Here is a 20416-nt window from a genome sequence, read left to right on the forward strand (position 1 = left end):
GTTCAAACAAAAATAGAAAATGTGAACAAATCACTGGAACCAGACGACTTACACCCAAGAGTTCCATGTTATAGCTAGACCATTGGTGTCAATTTTTAAGTACTGCTTACTGATGAGAATGGCTGGTAAAAAGCAAACGTGGTATCAATATTCGACATATATACCTTGAAACTATAGACCCACCAGCCTTAAATCATTACTATGTAAACTATTGGAAGGAATGATAAGGAATCCAAGAATTTGATGATGAGAATAGTAAGGTACCATTATTGGCAACCAACATGGATGAAGAACTGTTCTTGCCAGACCAACCTTTTAACGTTCTATGAGGTGGTGAGCTGTAATTTGGATAGATAATGGCCTGTGGACATAGTGAAGCTAGATTTTGTCAAGGCATTTGATAGAGTACCCCATAGAAGATTAATTTACAAGTCTTTTGGCATTGATGAGATTGTATGTACCTGGATAGAAATATGGTTTCAAGAGGGTGTTTCTGAATGGTCTGGAGTTGAGAGCGGGGTACCCCAGTGCTCTGTCCTGAGACTAATTCTGTTTAAAGTGGTGTTAAACCCAAAACCAACATTTTAATATATCGCAGCCTACCAATCAGATGTGGGAGCTGCACTCATTTTACTTTTTTAGGCTTTTCCCCTTTGTTTTCACCTTGTGATCTGCCCAGTAACACAGCTCCTATATTAGAGTGGCCCCAATCTGCATGAATGAGCACAGGGCGCACATATGGAGAGCAGCATTGTTAATCTGGGGAAAGGAGAGTGTTAAGATTTTAGAGATTTAGATAATCTAACAAAATAGAAGCCAAACTCTCAGCTAACACTTTATAAGCAGTTACAGCAAACATTTTTTTTTCCTTTTGGGATAAAGGTTTTATATAAATAAAGCTGATCATTGTAAACACTTCTGCCAGCGTTGAATGGTTTGTCTCATCCCTGTAACTGATATGTATATGCAAGACAGTTGTTCTTTTGAAAAACAATAGATGTAATGGCCAGATCACCAGATGAAGAAAAAAGAAGAAAGCTTAAAAAATAACTAATGCAGCCATCACATCTAAGAATTGGTAAGCTGCAATAAAAATAATGATTGCTTTTGGGTTTAATACTGCTTTAAAGGAGAAGTATGTTTTTTGTTTTTCTATTTATACTTACCTCGGTGGATGGAGCATCAGACCGATGCTGCAGCTGTCCCCCGTCCCCTCTGCACTGAGAACTGAGCCACTGAACATGGCTCGGTTCTCACTCCAGCCTGAGGTGTTAGTCAGCATCGCTCCTGGTCTGCTTCTCCACGCTCACTGGAGCGATGAGCTGTGGAGGGGTGGGGAGCGGCCATCTCAGCGGCTCGCTGAGACTACCATCACTCAAGGCAGCTGGCGGATCCAGACTTGGGATGCCGGGATGACGCGCTGCCTTGACTGATGGCAGTGACATTAGCGGAGAGCGGACTACAGACCGCCCTCCGCTGAAAACGGGTCATGGGAGTGAAAAACAATTTGCACTCCTGTGACCCATAGGAGAAGACCAGCCTAAAAAGCTCAAGCTGGACTTCTCATTTTAACTTGTTCATAAACGATATAGAGGTTGGTGTAAATATTTCAAACAAAATGTTTGATGATGATACAAAGCCAAACAGGACAATACTGTCAGGATATAACAACTTTACAAGAAGATCCGATAAAATAGAGAAGTGGGCAACTATATGGCAGTTAAGGTTCAATACTGAAAAATGTAATGTAATGCACTTGGGAGCCAAAATATGCATGCAAGTTGCATGCTAGAGGGAGAACCTCTGGGGAATTGAGGTTGGAAGGATCTGGGGTTCATAGCAAATTCCAAACTCAGCAATAGCTTTCAGTGCCAAGCTGCAGCAAGCAAAGCTAGCAGACTATCAGCATGCATTGAAAAGGGTGTTTACTGTCGAGAAAAAGAAAACTATAATTCTACCACTTTACAAAACTCTGGTTCAGCCACATCTTGCGTATGCTGTCCCATTTTGGTCAGCGTTCCTCAGGAAGGGTGTGCTTGAGCTGGAGAGAGTCCAGAGAAGGGCAACAATACTAATAGGGGGGCTGGAGGATCTAAGTTATGCAGAAAGACCCCAAACATTACACCTATTTTCCCCTGGAGAAAACTCTTAAAAGAGAGGATATGATTGCAATATACAAATCTATAAATGATGACTCCAGCATTGGGATGAAAGTATTTAAACGAAGGTCTTTAAAGAAGACACGCGGCCACACAATGAAATTGGACGAGAAGCTGTTAAATTTTAAACTGTGTAAGGGTTCTTTACTGTTATGCCGCATACACACGGTCAAAATTTCCGACAACAAATGTTCGATGTGAGCTTGTTGTCGGAAATTCCAACCGTGTGTAGGCTCCATCGGACATTTTTTTAATTTCCGACAAAAAAAATTTGAGAGCTGGTTCTCAAATTTTCCGACAACAAAATCCGTCGGAAATTCCGATCGTGTGTACACAATTCCGACGCACAAAATTCCACGCATGCTCGGAATCAAGCAGAAGAGCCGCACTGGCTATTGAACTTCATTTTTCTTGGCTCGTGGTACGTGTTGTACGTCACCGTGTTCTTGATGTTCGAAATTTCCGACAACATTTGTGCAACCACGTGTATGCAAGACAAGTTTGAGCCAACATCCATTGGAAATAAATCCAGGATTTTGTTGTCGGAATGTCTGATCGTGTGTACGCGGCATTAGAGTGGTAAGGTGGTGGAACTCCCTTCCACAGTTAGTGTCAGCGAGGGGTGTAGATGAAACTAAAACTTAGATGTATTTCCTAATCCTGGTACAAATGTACCAAACGTCACCTGGTTTATGGGGAGGGGGGTTGGGCATCTGTCAGTCTGATTGAACGAAAACTGAACGTATACCCAGCTTTAGTGAACACAGTGTTCAGGGACATGGAAGATGATAGTGACATAAATGCACACACTTTCACTTAACTGCATGGACTGGTGTCTCTAGTCACTCTTACCAACTATACATGTTAAAGCGGAGTTCCGCCTGCAAAAAAAAAAAGTCAGCAGCTACAAATACTGCAGCTACTGAATTGTAAAATAAGGACACTTACCTGTCCAGGGCACCCACGATGTCCTCAACCGAAGCCAACCCATCCCTCGGCTCCTGGGTGGAGGCGCCGGCATCTTCAGTAAGGGAATCGGAAAGTAAAGCCTTGCGGCTTCACAGCCTGGTTCCTACTGCGTATGCACAAGTCGTGCTGCGTGCTCTGAATGGTCCCTGCTGTCTTCTGGGACCTGTGACAGCGGGGGTTACGGAGGAGGGGCCGGACATGGCGTAGTTCGCCACTGATTCTGCGTAGCTCTTTCGCCAGAAGTGGGAGCAAATACCTGGATTAGACAGGTATCTGCACCCCCCTGAAAGGTTCCAAATGTGACGCCCGAGGGGTGAGAGGAACCGGATCACCAGAAGTTCCATTTCTGGGTGGAACTCCGCTTTAATGAGGACAGATTAGACAGGCTCACTCTAACATTGCTCAAAAATCTTTGCAGTCAGCCATGATACCTCTTCCTATGAAACGGCTAAAAGGTGATAGTTATTAAAAAGAAAAAAATGTAGGTATGCTGTGTGAATGAGAACATGTAACGTATAGTGAGGTTTTCTCAAATTTGACTGCAAATGTGGAAATACGCTTTAAGCGCTGCTGGAGACATTTCTGGTCAGTGTTCAAACTTGTTGATAGGAATGTGTAGTGTTTTCTTGTAGTTTTGCTAGAGTATATGTATGATGAAAAATCGTGTTATGCCGCGTACACATGATCGGATTATATATTATATGAATTATATATTATATGAATATGATTATTATTATATATTTTTATTTGATATAACGTGCCGCTCCTTGAATTAATTGATTAATTAATCTCACTAATATTTTATTGATTTCCATTTGCGCGAGTTGGTAGTCTCCACCATTTCCCACGCTTACACATGATTGGAATTTTGGCCGGCCAAAGACCGATGAGAGTTTTTCGTCGTAAAATGCGACTGTGTGTATGCTCAATCGGATTTTTGCTCATCGAATTCCAGCCAGCAAAAAAAGTTCCTATCCGAAAATGCGATCGTCTGTGGCAATTCCGACGCGCAAAATTCCTACGCATGCTCAGAAACAATTCGATGCATGCTTGGAAGCATTGAACTTAATTTTCTCGGTTTGTCATAGTGTTGTAGGTCACCGCGTTCTTGACAGTTGTAAGTTCAGCGAACTTTTGCGTGACCGTGTGTATGCAAGGCAAACTTGAGTGGAATCCCGTTGGAAAAGCCGTCATATCTTTTTCTGACGAGAAGTCCGATCATGTGTACGCAGCATTAGGCTGCGTACACACGAGCGGACTTTTCGGCAACAAAAGTCCAACGGCCATTCCGGCGGACTTTCGTCAGACTTGACGGACTTCCAACAGACTTTTGAATGAACGGACTTGACTACACACGATCACACCAAAGTCCGACGGATTCGTACGTGATGACGTACGACCAGACTAAAATAAGGAAGTTGATAGCTAGTAGCCAATAGCTGCCCTAGCGTGGGTTTTCATCCGTCGGACTAGCATACAGACGAGCGGATTTTTGGACCGGACTCGAGTCCCTCGGAAGGATTTGAGGCATGTTTCAAATCTAAAGTCCATCAGATTTTCGACTGGAAAAGTCCGCTGAAGGTCCAATGAAGCCCACACACGATCGTATTGTCCGCCGGACTCGGTCCGTCGGACCAGTCCGGTCGAAAAGTCCGCTTGTGTGTACGCTGGATTAGAGTAGCTCCTGATTTGAGAACAGGGAAGGATCAGTTTCACAGAGATCTTCCAGTAAATTGGAAAATCTCCATTAATGATCATGTGTACTTCTGTTGGTCAAAAGTATTAAGCTTTGACTCCTATTGTAGCTCCCAAATAGGCTGATCCTCCCCCGAGAGTCATGTTTAGGAACATTTAACAGTAAAACAGACTATATAGCTTAGGAGCATGTTTCACCACAGGTCATGATCCTCTCTACGGTTTAGAGCATTGAATTGTATGCAGCTGTTTTGCTTTCTGTGCCCCCACATGCAGACATTTACCTCTACCTTAAATTTATAAGTAGTTCACAGAAATATAATACTTATTTTTTATTTGTACAGTAGTTGCCCTCAAATGACTTTTTTTTAGACTTTTTTTATTACTCACATTCTAAAATGGAGGATCAAATTGATTTTTTGCTTCGTTGATTTTAGATGGGGTTCTGTACATGGCATCGGGCTATGGGTTCCACAACATACCGGATATACGAAAAAATGTTTCAGTGCTGCATACGTTGAAAACTGAAGTTTCCCCTCTTCGATGGCTGAATGGTAAGATCCCATTTGTGCATAGTAAAGCTTATTTATAAAAACTAACACAAAGAAATATGTTTTTGGCTCAGTCAGATTTTAACACAGCAATTTGGCTCCTAGGGAATAGCGGTTTTGTAGAGATTTTCCTTATTTTTTATAGTCAGAACTCAAAAATAATTTATACAAATATTATTGACAGTGAAATTTGATATGTTGCATGTTAATATTTTATGTTCTTCTTTTGAGCAATAGGTGGCACTCTAATCTTCTTTTCACATGGCTAGCTATTTTAGCTTACACCTGTTTAAAAAATTCAGTTACTCAAGCTTGGTATTTCAGTCAGTCAAATGGAGGTCCAAGTAATCTTCATTGCCTAGAACAGTGTTTCTCAACTCCAGTCCTCAAGGCGCACCAACAGGTCATGTTTTCAGGATTTCCCTCAGATGAAATGGCTGTGGTAATTACTAAGGCAAAGAAACTGATCAAATCACCTGTGCAAAATAGTGGAAATCCTGAAAACATGACCTGTTGGTGCGCCTTGAGGACTGGAGTTGAGAAACACTGGCCTAGAAGACCAATGGTACACTCCATTACCCCCCCCCCCCCCCACACACACACACACACACACACACACACACACACACACACACACACACACACACCTTTTTCCCAGCCAGCCAAAACATTATATAATGTGAGAAATTCAGACTTTGCAGAAAATGTACTAGTGCCGGTTTACTAGCACCCTCTCCCCCTGCCATTTTTATTTAGCACGGGGGTGCTAGCAGAGCACTAGATACATTTGTCTCTGCTGTATTGATATGCACAGTTTGTTTTCCTGTAAAAGTTAAGATTGATCCTACCCCCTCTTAACTATTCAGCCTTCCTATTGGTCCTTAAATGTAATAGCCAACCTTGTTGTTCAGTAGGCAGGTAGGAGAGGTCAGGTCTTGTTAGCCCTTTGCTGGAAATGTTAGAGAACATGTCATGAGAGCAATACCCTGCCAACTTTCTTTTGAGTATGCTAGTTGACTAGTTATTTTGGTGACCCACTGGCTTGAGTACTTTTGAGGCCCTGAACCAGTGACACCGGTTACTGGTGACAAGAAAACAATGCTCAGTGATTAGGTCCGTGAATAGATATTTCCGTTTTTGGCAGGTACAGCTGGAGGGTTCAGTCATCTGACAATTTTCAAACTTGGATCTTTTGAGGGTTATGTTGTTGGGATATCTATAACCTTGAGTCAGCAGTGGCCATTACATGGTATCTGCAGTCTCCATGTTTGATTTTTTTAATTTAAATAAAAGAAAGCATAAAAGAAGGTGTATGGAATGTAAAAAATGTAGTTGGACCACCCAAACATTTCAGGTGGACGAGATCAGAGTTTGGTATTATGGCAGGCAGATCTTGACATTCAGAGTGTCCAAGGCCTATATGTAGCTAGGGGCTAATTGAAGCCACCAGATTCCACCTATAACAAAAATATTACTTTTGAGTGAATTGGCCCTTTAAAGGCATGTAAATATAAATGTACTCCTCTGTATTTATTTTGTCCTTTATAAGTCTTTCATCTGCTTTCCAAATGCACTGTGCTGACAAATCTCAGGAGGCCTGTTTATCGCAGTCTGTTACCTGATGGCATCTAATCTCATTGCTTCTCTTGTTTTATGTGAGCAGATTTCCATTGCCCCTGAAATGTTTACTGTTGATATTCCCCAACTTCTGACAAAATCACTGTTAGCTGTTCATTCGGGTATCGTGTGTTCATTTTCTGAGCTCCATTGGTTTTGACAAGTTTTCAGTTATCCTTTCATTATTGTATCTGTCTCCGCCAATCATCAGCTGCCACTCACGAACACCATAGTTCTAATCAGCACACACAATTGTCTTTTTACATACATATTTTATTGTTTTTTTTATAACCTGAATGTGTGTGCCCAAGTGATTTTTTCATACTGAAGGGGAAAGCGGCATCAATAATTCAGGGCAGACATATGAAATGCCTTCTGCTCATTCTCCGACATCCTTTGTTATGACACCCAGTAAACAAGAAGATAGTGATACAGGATGGCAATTCACAACATACCAAGCAGACTGATAGGGGCCTCCAGACTTAAAGCTGTACTCAGGCAGATAAAAACACATACTGCAGCTTTGTGTTAATTAATATGTCATTGAGCCCGGGTTCACACTATATCGGGCTGCGGATCGCACAGGAGCGCTGTGCGTCCCTGTTCCCCGTTTCAGGGACGAATCAGGGCCGATTCTATGCCTGAATTCGGCCCTGAAACGGAGCCAAAGACGCACAGCGTTTTTGTGCAGTGCGCTCCGCAGCCGCCCCAGAGATATGTGAACCGGCTCCATAGGGAGCCAGTCACATTCTCCTGCTATGCAAATTAGATGTGCGGAAACGCACATCTAATTCGCATAGGTGTGAACCCGGGCTAAATGTATTTTTTTTTATATGCAAGGAGTGTATGTACATTCATTTGACGTTATATCAACCTCTTGCAAATCCAGAATACAGCAGGACTCTAGAGCAGAAGGAAGTGTGCTGCAGTTCCATGTGCGGAAAAAGTGTTTGCTGATGGCAGTAGACAGCAGAGTGACCAAGAAATAAGCTTCTTTCACTGTCCATTTATAGGCTGGTGGAGGGGCAAGACCTGTAAATGTTGCTTATCTGCACAAGAGAAAAATCAGGTCTGCTTTTCTATCAGACAGGGCTGTGCTCTGTAAATCTCAGAACTGGATGGACAAAAATACAAACCCTATGGCAGGTGGAAGAGTTCATGCATGTATATATATATATATATATATATATATATATATATATATATATATACATATATATATATATAAGTACCTAAAATAAATATATATATTTCATCTGTGTATTTAGCAGTTAGCTTGGAATTCAGCTTTAAGCTAGGTATTTTGCATTTGTTTTTCTTTTGTGTTAAACAGGCCATACATACAAGAATAGATTATTTTCCTGGAATTCAGTCGGTTTGCATACAGGATGCCCACATGTAGCATTTAAACAAAGAAATAACATTTCAAAATGCAGTGGTGATTGCATGTATTATATGTAACCATAGTAAATATGTAAGGTGAAAAAATTCCGGTTTATCTAGTCCCTGCATTATACATTCTGAATTGTTTTTTAGAGCAGAACAAAAGATGGTCTGCACACAGATTTTTGCACAATTCATCATTCCTTAGTAGATTGTACAGTCTGAGGGTAGTATGTTTTGCTAACAGATGGGATTATGGGGATTTTTGATTAGGTATAGGGTTTTCAGCGGGCATGTTGAAAGGACTAGTAAAATAAAAAGATAGGTTATCATTGTACGACAAGCTCACTGCCATTAAAGCAATAGTTATGAAAACGTTAAAGCTGTTCTAAAGGCTTTTTTTTCCAGAATAGGACACCATTTTTCTAGGTAAATACATTTCTAAAGGTGCTAGTGACATTTTTCACCACGTCAATAACAACCACACAATATGCAATCCATACATACAAAGAAACCAAAACAAATAAGTTCAGAAATTAAGCTATGTGTAATAAAATGGAATGACACAGGGCAAAAGTATTGAACACATGAAGAAAGGAAGGTGCAAAAAGGCATGGAAAGCCAAGACACCAGCTGAAATCTATCAGTAATTAGAAAGCAATCAAGCCCAAGCCCCCTGTTAGTGCAAATTAATATCAGCTGGTTCAGTCTCAACTGATGGCCTATAAAAAGGTGTCTCATTACCAAAGTGCCACACAAGAAACATCTCATGATGGGTAAAAGCAAAGAGCTCTCTCAAGACCTTTGCAACCTTATTGTTGCAAAACATTCCTATGACATTGGTTACAGAAGGATTTCCTAACTTCTGAATGTTCCAGTGAGCACTGCTGGGGCTTTAATCCGAAAGTGGAAAGAACATCATTGCACTGTAAACCGGCCACAACCAGGTGCTCCTCCACAGGATTTCTGACAGAGGAGTGAAAAGAAATATCAGAAGAGGTTCACTTGTGGAAAGCTTCAAAAAGACCTGGACTTAGCAGGTACAATTGTTTCAAAGAAAACAATAAGTAATGCACTCAACCGCCATGGCCTGTATGCACACTCACCACACAAGACTCCACTGCTGAAGAAAAAGCATGTTGAAGCTTGATTAAAGTTTGCTGCACAACATTTAGACAAGCCTGTGAAATGCTTTGAGAATATATTCTGGTCAGATGAGGTCAAAATTGAACTCTTTGGATGCCATAATACACATCATGTTTGGAGGTCAAATGGCACTACACATCACTCCAAGAACACCATAACAACAGTGAAGTTTGGAGTTGGGAACATCATGGTGTGGGGCTGTTACTGGCAAACTTCATATCATTGAAGGAAGGATGAATGGAAAAATGTACCAAGACATTTTTGATAACAATCTGCTGCCATCTACCAGGATCATGAAGATGAAATAAGGGTGGACATTTCAGCAAGACAATGATCCCAAACACAAAGCCAAAGAAACTCACAATTGGTTTCAAAGAGAGAAAATAAAGCTGCTGTAATGGCCCAGCCAATCACCCGACTTGAAACCATTAGAAAATCTATGGAAAGAAGTAAAGATCAGAGTTTACAGAAGAGGCCCACAGAACCTTCAAGATTTGAAGGCTGTGTGGAAGAATGGGCCAAAATCACACCTGAGCAATGCATGCAACTGGTTTCTCCATACAGGAGGCATTTCAAAGCTGTCATTACCAACAAAGGATTTTGTAGGAAGTATTAAAATAAATTCAGTCAGCGTGTTCAATACCTTTTCCCTGTGTCATTCCATTTTATTACACATAACTTCATTTCTGAATGTATTTGTTTTGGAGTTGGATATTTGGTCAGGATCGATGGTGCCATGCTGAGTAATGCAGGCAGATACTTAACCATCATGCCATACCATCAGGGAGGCGTGTGATTGGTCCCAAATTTATTCTGAAGCAGGACGGCAACCACAAGCATACAGCCAAAATCCTTAGGCACTATCTTTAGCGTAAAGAAAAACAAGGAGTCCTGGAAATGATGGTTTGATCCTAAAACAGCCCTGACCTCAACATTATGGAGTCTGACTAGGATTACATGAAGAGACAGAAGGATTTGAGGCAGCCTACATCCACAGAAGATCTGTGGTTAGTTCTCCAAGATGTTTAGAACTACTTACCCAGCACGGCCAACTTAGCCAGCGCGAAACATATTCCAGAGGGTAGTATTGGGGGCATTAGTGGTAGGTTGACTAAAGCAGCTAAACCCAAGGTAAGTATAGTAACAAGTCCTATTTGCAACCCCAGAGCACCCAATAAGGAGATAGTATGAGACCAGTCTAAACTATGTGGCATGTTCACCAATGCCAGGAGTCTGGCAGACAGGATGAGAGAACTAGAGCTACTGTTGTACGAGGAGGATTTAGATTTTGTAGGAATTTCAGAGACTTGGTTCGACAGCTCTCATGATTGGCTGGCAACCATTCAAGGGTATTCCCTATATCGCAGGGATAGAGGGGATAAAAAAGGGGGAGAGGTATGCCTGTATATCAAAAATGATGTACAAATAAATGTGAGAGATGACATCACTAAGGGAGCAAGGGAGGAGGTGGAATCCTTATGGGTAGAGCTACAAAGGGAGGAAACTAAGGGGAAAGTAATACTGGGAGTGGAGTATGCTTTAGGCCCCCTAACCAGAGGGAGGAGGCAGAGGCAGACCTCCAATCACAACTTGGATTAGCAGCCAGAATGGGAAGTGTCATTATAATGGGGGATTTTAATTATCCAGACATAGACTGGGTGCAAGGAACCGCGCACTCATCTAAGGCTCGCCAGTTCCTAAATGTCTTGCAGGACAATTTCATGGGTCAGATGGTAAATGCACCAACTAGAAACAAAGTGTTACTAGACCTACTGATTACCAACAATACAGACCTTACCACGGATGTGGAAAAACGGGTCAATTTAAGAAACAGCGATCACAGGTCAATTTGTTTTAGTATAAATCACACAAATAGGAAACATAAGGGGAATACAAAGACACGGAATTTCAAAAGAGCCAACTTTCCTAAACTAAGATCCTTGCTAGAAGATAACAATTGGGATAAAATCTTAGAAACAAACAACACAGAGGAAAAATGGGTATGCTTTAAGAGCATATTTAAATAAGGGCATTAGCTAGTGCATTCCAATGTGAAATAAATTTAAAAGAGCTAATAAAAGTCCTGGATGGCTTAACTCCAACGTAAAAATGCATATAAAACCAAAGGAGAAGGCCTTAAAAAAAATACAAGGCTGAGGGATCATCATCAGCATTCCAACTTTACAAATAATGCAACAAGAAATGTAAGGGTGCAATCAGGGCTGCTAAGATAGAACACGAAAGGCACATAGCGGAGGAGAGTAAAAGAATCCCAAGAAATTCTTTAAGTACTTAAATAGTAAGAAAGGGAGGTCATATCATATTGATCCCATAAAGAATGATGAAGGGAATCTGGTTATTAAAGAAGGAGAGATGGCAAAGGTATTGAATTTATTCTTCTCCTCAGTCTTCACGAGGGAATCGGTGGGCTTCAGTAACCAAAACTGCAATGTTTATCCTCATGACATGTCACAGGAGGCACCCTCATGGTTAACACAGGACAGAATTAGAAATAGACTTGAAAAACTCAACATTAATAAGTCACTGGGACCAGATGGCTTGCACCCGAGGGTCCTTAAGGAACTCAGTCAAGTAATTGCCAGACCATTGTTCCTCATTTTTACGAACAGTCTACTGACTGGAATGGTACAAGCTGATTGGAGAAAAGCCAATGTAGCACCAATATTTAAAAAAGGACCAAGATACATCCCTGGGAATTACAGACCAGTTAGCCTAACATCAATTGTATGCAAGCTCTTGGAGAGGACGATGAGGGACTTTATACAAGATTTTAGTAATGACAACGGTATCATTAGCAGTAATCCGCATGGATTCATGAAGAATCATTCTTGCCAAACCAATCTATTAACCTTCTATGAGGAGGTGAGCTGCTATCTAGATAAAGAAAGGCCTGTAGATGTGGTGTATCTGGATTTCGCAAAAGCATTTGATACAGTTCCCTATAAACGTTTACTGTACAAAGTAAAGTCCAATGGCATGGACCATAGGGTGAGTACATGGATTGAAAACTGGCCAAAGGGGCGAGTTCAGAGGGTAGTGATAAGTGGGGAGTATTTGGAATGGTCCGGGGTGGAAAGTGGGGTCCCCCACGGTTCTGTTCTGGGACCAGTCCTATTTAATTTATTCATAAATGACCTGGAGGATGGGATAAACAGCTCAGTCCCGGTATTTGCGGACAATACTATGCTAAGCAGAGCAAAAACTTCTCCACAGGATGTGGGAACCTTGCAAGAAGATCTGAACAAATAATGCGGTGAGCAACTACATAGCAAATGAGGTTTAATGTAGAAAAATGTAAAATAATGCATTTGGGTGGCAAAAATATGAATGCAATCTACTCACTGGGGGAGAACCTCTGGGAGAATCTAGGATGGAAAAGGACCTGGGGGTCCTAGTAGATGACAGGCTCAGCAATGGCACGCAATGCCAAGCTGCTGCAAGCAAAGCAAACAGAATATTGGCATGCATTAAAAGGGGGATTAACTCCAGAGATAAAACAATAATTCACCCAATCTACAAGACTCTGGTCCGGCCGCACCTAGAGTATGCTGTCCAGTTCTGGGCACCAGTCCTCAGGAAGGATGTGCTGGAACTGGAGAGAGTCCAGAGAAGGGCAACAAAGCTAATAAAGGGACTGGAGGATATTAGTTATGAGGAAAGGTTGTGAGCACTGAACTTATTTTCTCCGGGGAAGAGTCGCTTGAGAGGGGATATGATTTCAATGTACAAACACCGTACTGGTGACCCCACAATAGGGATAAAACTTTTTCATGAAAGGGAATTTAATAAGACACGCGTCCATTTACTAAAATTAGAAGAAAAGTGGTTTAACGTTAAAGAGCGGTTAGGATGTGGAATTCCCTTCCACAGGCAGGCGGTGGTCTCAGCGGGGAGCATTGATTATTTAAAAAAACTATTAGATAAGCACCTGAACGTCCACAACATACAGGGATATACAATGTAATACTGACATATAATCACACACATAGGTTGGACTTGTGTCTTTTTTCAACCTCGCCTACTATGTAACACTTCTATTTCTGAAAGCCTTCTTAATTTACAGCTTTATTTTCACACCTGCCAGTACATGTCCAAATGTTTACCAAAGTCTATAGTCAACTAAAACTTGCAGCTTATTTAGAACTGTCAGTGCAACAGCATGTTTATTAAATGTCAGATATGGTACATTTTATCTTTACAGGGATAGAGTTTTGCATACATATTTCTGAATCACTGCTCAAGTGGTACCTATGTTAAAGTGATACTAAAGTCCCATTTATTTGCCTAAAATAAAAAACATATTGTACTTACCTGCTCTGTGTGGGGATATTACCTTCTTTTCTTAGGTCTCCTGCAGGTGTTGTGACAAAATGACCAACCTGGCAGAATGTGCAACCCACGTGATTTCTCTGACGTGGAATCAGCTAGAGATCCATACCGCGCGCACTGCGCACACGCAGCGCGTCACACATCCCTTCACTGGCTGACGTCAGTGCATGGAGGAATTTGTCTTACAAAATGCTCTACCGACTACTGCGCATGCGCAGTGCGGAAATCAACTAAGATTTACGAAATTTACACTCTTAAGGCCATCTTGCCTTGAGTGTCGAGCATTTTGTCTGGCAAATTCCTCCGTGCACTGACGTCAGCCAGTGAAGGGATGTATGACGCAGTGCGCACAGTTTGGAGCTCCAGCTTATTTCACGTCACAGGAAGTGACGCAGGTTGTTCATTCTGCCAAGTTGCCCGTTTTGTCAGAACACAGGAACTCTCCGCTCCTCCTCCTCCCTGAGTGCCCCCTCAGCAAGCTGTGTGCTGAGTGGGCACAAGTGTGGGCGATCTCCTGAGCTGGGCTGTGCGTGTCTATAGACACACACATTGCAGCTCAACCACGCCTTCGCTCCCTCCTCACAGAATTTGGCAGACTGCAGCAGGAGCCAATGGCTCCGATTGCTGCCTGTATGTCTTGTAAGAAGAGAAAGAGAGGAGAGACCAGCACAACACTGGATTGCTGACAGGCTCAGGTAGGTGTTTAGGAATGGGTGGGGGGTAGCCACTTAAAACATGTCTCTCCTGCGTACAAGTCCCTGACTGCCAACTGCATATTTGTGGTGTTTTGCTTTTCACAGAGGCTGAGTTTGTATCCTCATCTTTGGTTCAAGAAAGTGTAAATTCTACAATAGGAGATGATGATAAAATCTACTACTTCTTCAATGAACAAGTCAAGGAAGAAAGTTCTGAGTTTCTAGAAAACACCAAAGTTGCAAGAGTCGCTCGGGTGTGCAAGGTAGGTAATTTAATCTAGATTTTGCAGTTCCTTTTGGTGCACCTGCACTTAGTAAAAAATAGTAAGAATGAAATTTGTTTCCATTGCATCTCCCTTTCTGGCATCAGGGCTTGGGTGCTTCCAGGTTCTCGCACATGTACTATATGATTGACCATAGAGAAATGGCTGTGAGAGCAAGTCTACCCAGGGGCCCATGAGGCCGCCTGCTCGGCTCACCATCATATTTATAACCCTAGCAATAAACTTTTCTTGTTTGTTTCACATTTGGTCTGTTAAATATACTGGTAAAAGCATTTTGTTATCTGCTGGATAACAGCAAAAAATAATGATGTCAGAATTCAGACCAGTGCTGAGTCTTGTGCACACTTCCTTTGTTATCTTATGGAGTCTAAGTCACCCAATTAGCAGTTATCTTAAGGCTACAAAAGAATGAGTGCCTATGTTGTGTACAGTTAAGCTGCCCATAGATGGATCACAATTTGGCTGGTTTAGCAGGGACCAGCCAAAGTTTGACACATCAGTGACTGTTCCTGATAGACTTGTTACTTACAGGTCTTGACCCTCTCCTAGCCTGTGACTTTACAGTGAAACACAGTAATAATAAGCTAATTTCTGTGTTACTCTGCTTGCTTTTCTTATGAGCACTGTATTAGCGGAGTATTGAAATCATGCGAGGAAGCTTCTTGGATGCAGAGAATACTTTGCTGTCATGGAGAAATATCAGAACATGTCTTTATTATCATGGAACAGACAGGAAGAGAACACAAACAAGTACATTGAGCATAGATAGACAATACATCCTGTTATATCATAGAATATAAGAACTATACACTATAATACTATAGCACCACCTGCTGGCATAGATAGGTATAATTCATATGTATATATTTTTATATATATCTATATCTATATATATATATATATCTATCTATATATATATATATATAGATATATATATCTATATATATATATATATAGATAGATATATCTATATATATATATCTATATATAGTCAGTTCAAAAGCAACTTTGCTGTTGTACTTTTCCAACACACTGCAGTACAATTGATTGGTTCATTGTGCTGCTTTGCCTTCTTAGAGTCTGAGCATTGAGGTATGTAGATTCCAAGAGGCTGGTAAATGCAAGTTGAGGGTTCTGTCGGCGCTTACATTTTCATAAATACATGTTGTCCCTGAAGTTGTGTTGAAAGCAGAAAAACTGGGCAAGTGTAAGGATTTGAGTGACTTTGACAAGTTCCAAATTGTAATATCTAGGGGACTGGGTCAGAGCATCTCCAGAATTGCAGCTCTTGTGGAAGGCTCCTGGTCTGTAGTGGTCAGAACCTACCAAAAGTGGTCCAAGGAAAGAAAAATGGCAAACTAGGGATGGGGTCATGAGTTTCCAAGGCTCATTGATGCACGTGGGGAGCAAATGCTGGCCTGTGCAGTCCAGTCCAATAGAAAAGCTATTGTAGCTCAAATTACTGAAAAAGTTAAAGTAGGAGTAAACTCTCATGGTTGACATTTACCTATAGGTAAGCCTACAATAACGCTTACCTATAGGTACAGTAAATATCTGTGCTGTGAAGGAACAGCATCAAATTGGTCTGCATAGCTGTCATCCCAGAAGGAAGCCTCTTCTAAAGATGTTGCACAAAAAAGCCCGCAAACAGTTTGCCAAAGACAAGCAGACTAAGGACATGGTCTGAGCAATGACAGGCTGACCCCCACCCCTTCAACCTCTTCAGCAATGCTGGCAGCACTCGTATGTCTATTTTCCAAAGACAACCTCTGGATATGACGCTGAGCACGTGCACTCAACTTCGTTGGTCGACCATGGCGAGGCCTGTTCTGAGTGGAACCTGTCCTGTTAAACCGCTGTATAGTCTTGGCCACCGTGCTGCAGCTCAGTTTCAGGGTCTTGGCAATCTTCTTTTAGTTTAGGCCATCTTTATGTAGAGCAACAATTCTTTTTTTCAGATCCTCAGAGTTCTTTGCCATGAGGTGCCATGTTGAACTTCCAGTGATCAGTGTGAGAGAGTGAGAGCGATAACACCAAATTTAACTTACCTGCTCCCTATTCACAGCTGAGACCTTGTAACACCAATGAGTCACATGACACCAGGAAGGGAAAATGGCTAATTGGGCCCAATTTGGACGTTTTCCCTTAGGGATGTACTCACTTTTGTTGCCAGCGGTTTGCACATTAATGGCTGTGTGTTGAGTTATTTTGAGGGGACAGCAAATTTACACTGTTATACAAGCTGTACAGTCACTACTTTACATTGTAGCAAAGTGTAATTTCTTCAGTGTTGTCACATGAAAAGATATAATAAAATATTTACAAAAATGTGAGGGGTGTACTCACTTTTGTGAGATACTGTGTGAATATATCTATATCTATATATATATATATATATATATATATATATATATATATATATATATATATATATGCGTATATATATTTATATACAGTAGTTTAATCTGGACATGTTTCTGTGTTACATCTTTATAATCAAACAAGAACTATATATATCAATCCTTTGTTATATTCAGGATAAACAGCTCATGGTATGCTCATTTATTTTACAATAGGATTTTCAGTAGAAAAAAAGGTACTGTTAAATCTGGCTTGGCTTAGATTGTTCGCTCCGTGGGAGAGTTTTCTTTCCTCCTTTCTCTGTCTTGTATTTCTTTCAGCCAGTCCTATCCTATCTGTTCTGTATAGGATAATAGTGATTGTGTTTTACTATGACTTGTTGGCAGCACTCCTCATATTGAGTAAAGTGGTCTCAAAAGCACACTTTGTCAGGCATGCTTCTTGTGTTAACAGAAGGCTATAAACACGTCCATTTCTCAGCTGTTCCAAAACATCACAAAATAGCGCACATTTGCTCGATATAAAAACAAGCTGTAAACTCATAGGCGTTATCAGATAAGGCACGTTTCCCCAGTAAACTAATTTCTTGTTTTGTTACAAGCCATCAGCCAGAATATTTTACAATGCATGCAGATGGTAAATAGCTTCATTTCTTATCAATTTCTACAACATTTCCCTTTACTGAAAATGGGTTTCACAACAGACTCATTAGCTAGTGCATTGAACTCTTGTTGTCACAGTCAGGTGACTGAGCAGGGACAGAGTAATGGAGTCTCATTTTCAGAAAGATGTACAGCTTTTCATTGTGCAAGAGAACACAGTGGTCACACAACCCTCTCTTAGACCAAAAGTATGACTACTAGTATATATTGTGTATGTACAGAAAACTATGTAAGGCTGGCCATACAATTATGCAATTTTCTTTCCTTCAAGCACGGGTTGAAGAAAAGAAAATTGCTTGATTTCCTCCTCAACACAGTCAATGTTAATGGGGGAACCCCTCCCACAGCGCCATTGTATTCTGCCGGCGGGGAGCGCAGGGATCTTTCCCCACCGACAGAATACAATGATCACTGTTGGAGGCTATAGCTGCCAGCATTGGCACAAATGAGCTCTTTTGGTCAGATTTCTGTTTTTGATATGTGCTTGTACGCCACGATGGTCTCTTCAGCTACCTTCATTAAATTCTACTTTGGACCTAAAGCAGAACTGAATGCTTTTCACACAAGACTGTGAGCAGACATCGCAGAAGAGACATTCAGCGCGTCTCTCCTACAATAAAAAAAAGACTATCCGTCCGCTCTCAGTCTTTTGTTAAATGCCTACAGTTCTGCTTTAAAGCGAAACTATACTGCATCTGAACAGCACAAACCAAACACACTATTTCATTAATTTTTAATATTTAAAGCAAACTCCCCCATTAATCCATGTCTCTATGCTTTGTTTTGCCGAAAACTCACTTTGAAAAATACCCCTCTAGCAATTCTGACTGCTACCATCTTGAGTAAGGGCGGATGAATTTACTTCCTGGAATCTTGAAGCCATCTGCCCTTAACTAGAAAGCCCCTCCTTCCCCCCTAAAGACTTTTGGGATGTATGACATAATTTGTCTAGACATGGAAACTAGGAAGTAATTGAAGAAATGTAAAAATAAATTTTATACCAAGTAAATATAATATACTATCTGTTTACTAATGCTAGCAGCATAAGGATTAAAAATAGTCAATGTTGATTGAGAAAGTGAAGTTCCACTTTAAATCCAAAGTAACTGTTAGGCATGCTCAGCTTCGCTTGCATCGCCAGCATGTTCCCTGTGTTCCAGGATGACTGATTCCTGTGCATGCACAGGATTTATGTCATCCTGCACCAGCCAGTGAAGGTGCCTGAGGATCGGCACCCGAAGATGCTAGCAAGGGACCCAGACTGTTAGGAGGTAAGTTTAGTGCCTTTTAGTTCCGATCTAAAGTAGAACTATGGTCAAAATTTAAGTTGTTTTTTTCCCCCGGGAGCCATTTTACCTGATAATCTTTCCAGTAGATCTGTTATTTTTCTACTTCTTTTAGCAGGGTGACAGTGCTGTTCTTTTTGCAGTGAAATCACTAGTTTTGTCACCCTACGGTCGTTAGACAAGCAACAAACAAATGAAAGCCCAACTTCAGCTAACACGTTTTAAGTAGTTACAGCAACATTTTTTTTCTTTTGGAACCAGGTGAAAAATGGATGACCATTGTAGGCACTCTTAGCAGTGTTGGGGCTTTTTAAACTGATGACATCAGTTTGATATGTTCCTGAGATCACTCTCAATTCTTTGATGGGTACATTTGACCTGCAGTTAACCACCTCCTAACCTGCATCTGCTGAAGCAGGTTTTGCATTCCCAAAAACTTGTATGGAATGCAAAAGTGGACTAAAGCCTTTTGGCACAAGCCCATGTATATTTTGTCTCAACCCTTGTAACTGTCAATTTTGCTTGGCAGCTTGGTCTACATATGAATATGGAGAAACATACCAATAGTTAATACTAACAATAGTTATGTGAAATTGGAAAGGAATTCATGTTCTGAAAACTGCCATATCATGTATTAACCCCATTTAACCCCATACAATTAACAATATACCAGATTTTATACTATAGCAGCCATTTTTTCCTTAAAGAAAAATGTATACACTATTTTTAGTTGTAAATACAAACAGTAGAAAGGGGAGGGACTTTAAAGGTGTTGAAACCTCCTTGCAGAATGATTACCCATACACAGACATAGATACCTATGTCTGTGTAGGCAGTGGTGTAGCGTGGGGGGCAGAGGGGATGGTGGCCCCAGGCGCAACATCTAGGGGGGGCCCATCTAGGGTGACCTCATGTCCCAGGATCTGATGCCCCTAAAATGGCCCTGGTATCGCCACTGCCTGTCGCTCGCTGTCAGCCTGGGCTCCTGGACGGTGGACACCCGCTTTGCCTCGTTCACCACCAGCCGCTAGCTCACTGCCCAAAATGTTTTCTAGCCACGGTCTGCCTGGCGTCTAGCAACCAGTGACGTCATGAGGAGGAGAGAGGCAGAGGCCCCATCATTCATAGCGGAGGAGGATTATTTAACTTCCTCCTCCTCCGCTCCTACTGCTTAGCTCCACCCACCTCCTCCCTGTATCTCCTCCAGCGGGCAGCATGCAGAGTGCAGTAGAGCAGAAGAAAGATCGGGATGCAGCCT

General features: G+C 41.4%; 1 protein-coding gene across 2 annotated transcripts in view; it reads left to right on the plus strand.

The window, feature by feature from the left end:
• SEMA4G (semaphorin 4G) overlaps positions 1-20416 on the plus strand; it is a 309056-nt gene that overhangs the window by 196153 nt on the left and 92487 nt on the right. For both annotated transcript variants that reach the window (XM_073596158.1, XM_073596157.1), the window contains exons 7-8: positions 5261-5377; positions 14671-14828. In XM_073596158.1, coding sequence (XP_073452259.1) covers positions 5261-5377; positions 14671-14828 — 275 coding nt within the window. The remainder of the gene's footprint in view (positions 1-5260; positions 5378-14670; positions 14829-20416) is intronic.

The sequence above is a fragment of the Aquarana catesbeiana genome, linkage group LG08 (assembly GCF_042186555.1).
Source record: "Aquarana catesbeiana isolate 2022-GZ linkage group LG08, ASM4218655v1, whole genome shotgun sequence".
Classification (NCBI taxonomy): domain Eukaryota; kingdom Metazoa; phylum Chordata; class Amphibia; order Anura; family Ranidae; genus Aquarana; species Aquarana catesbeiana.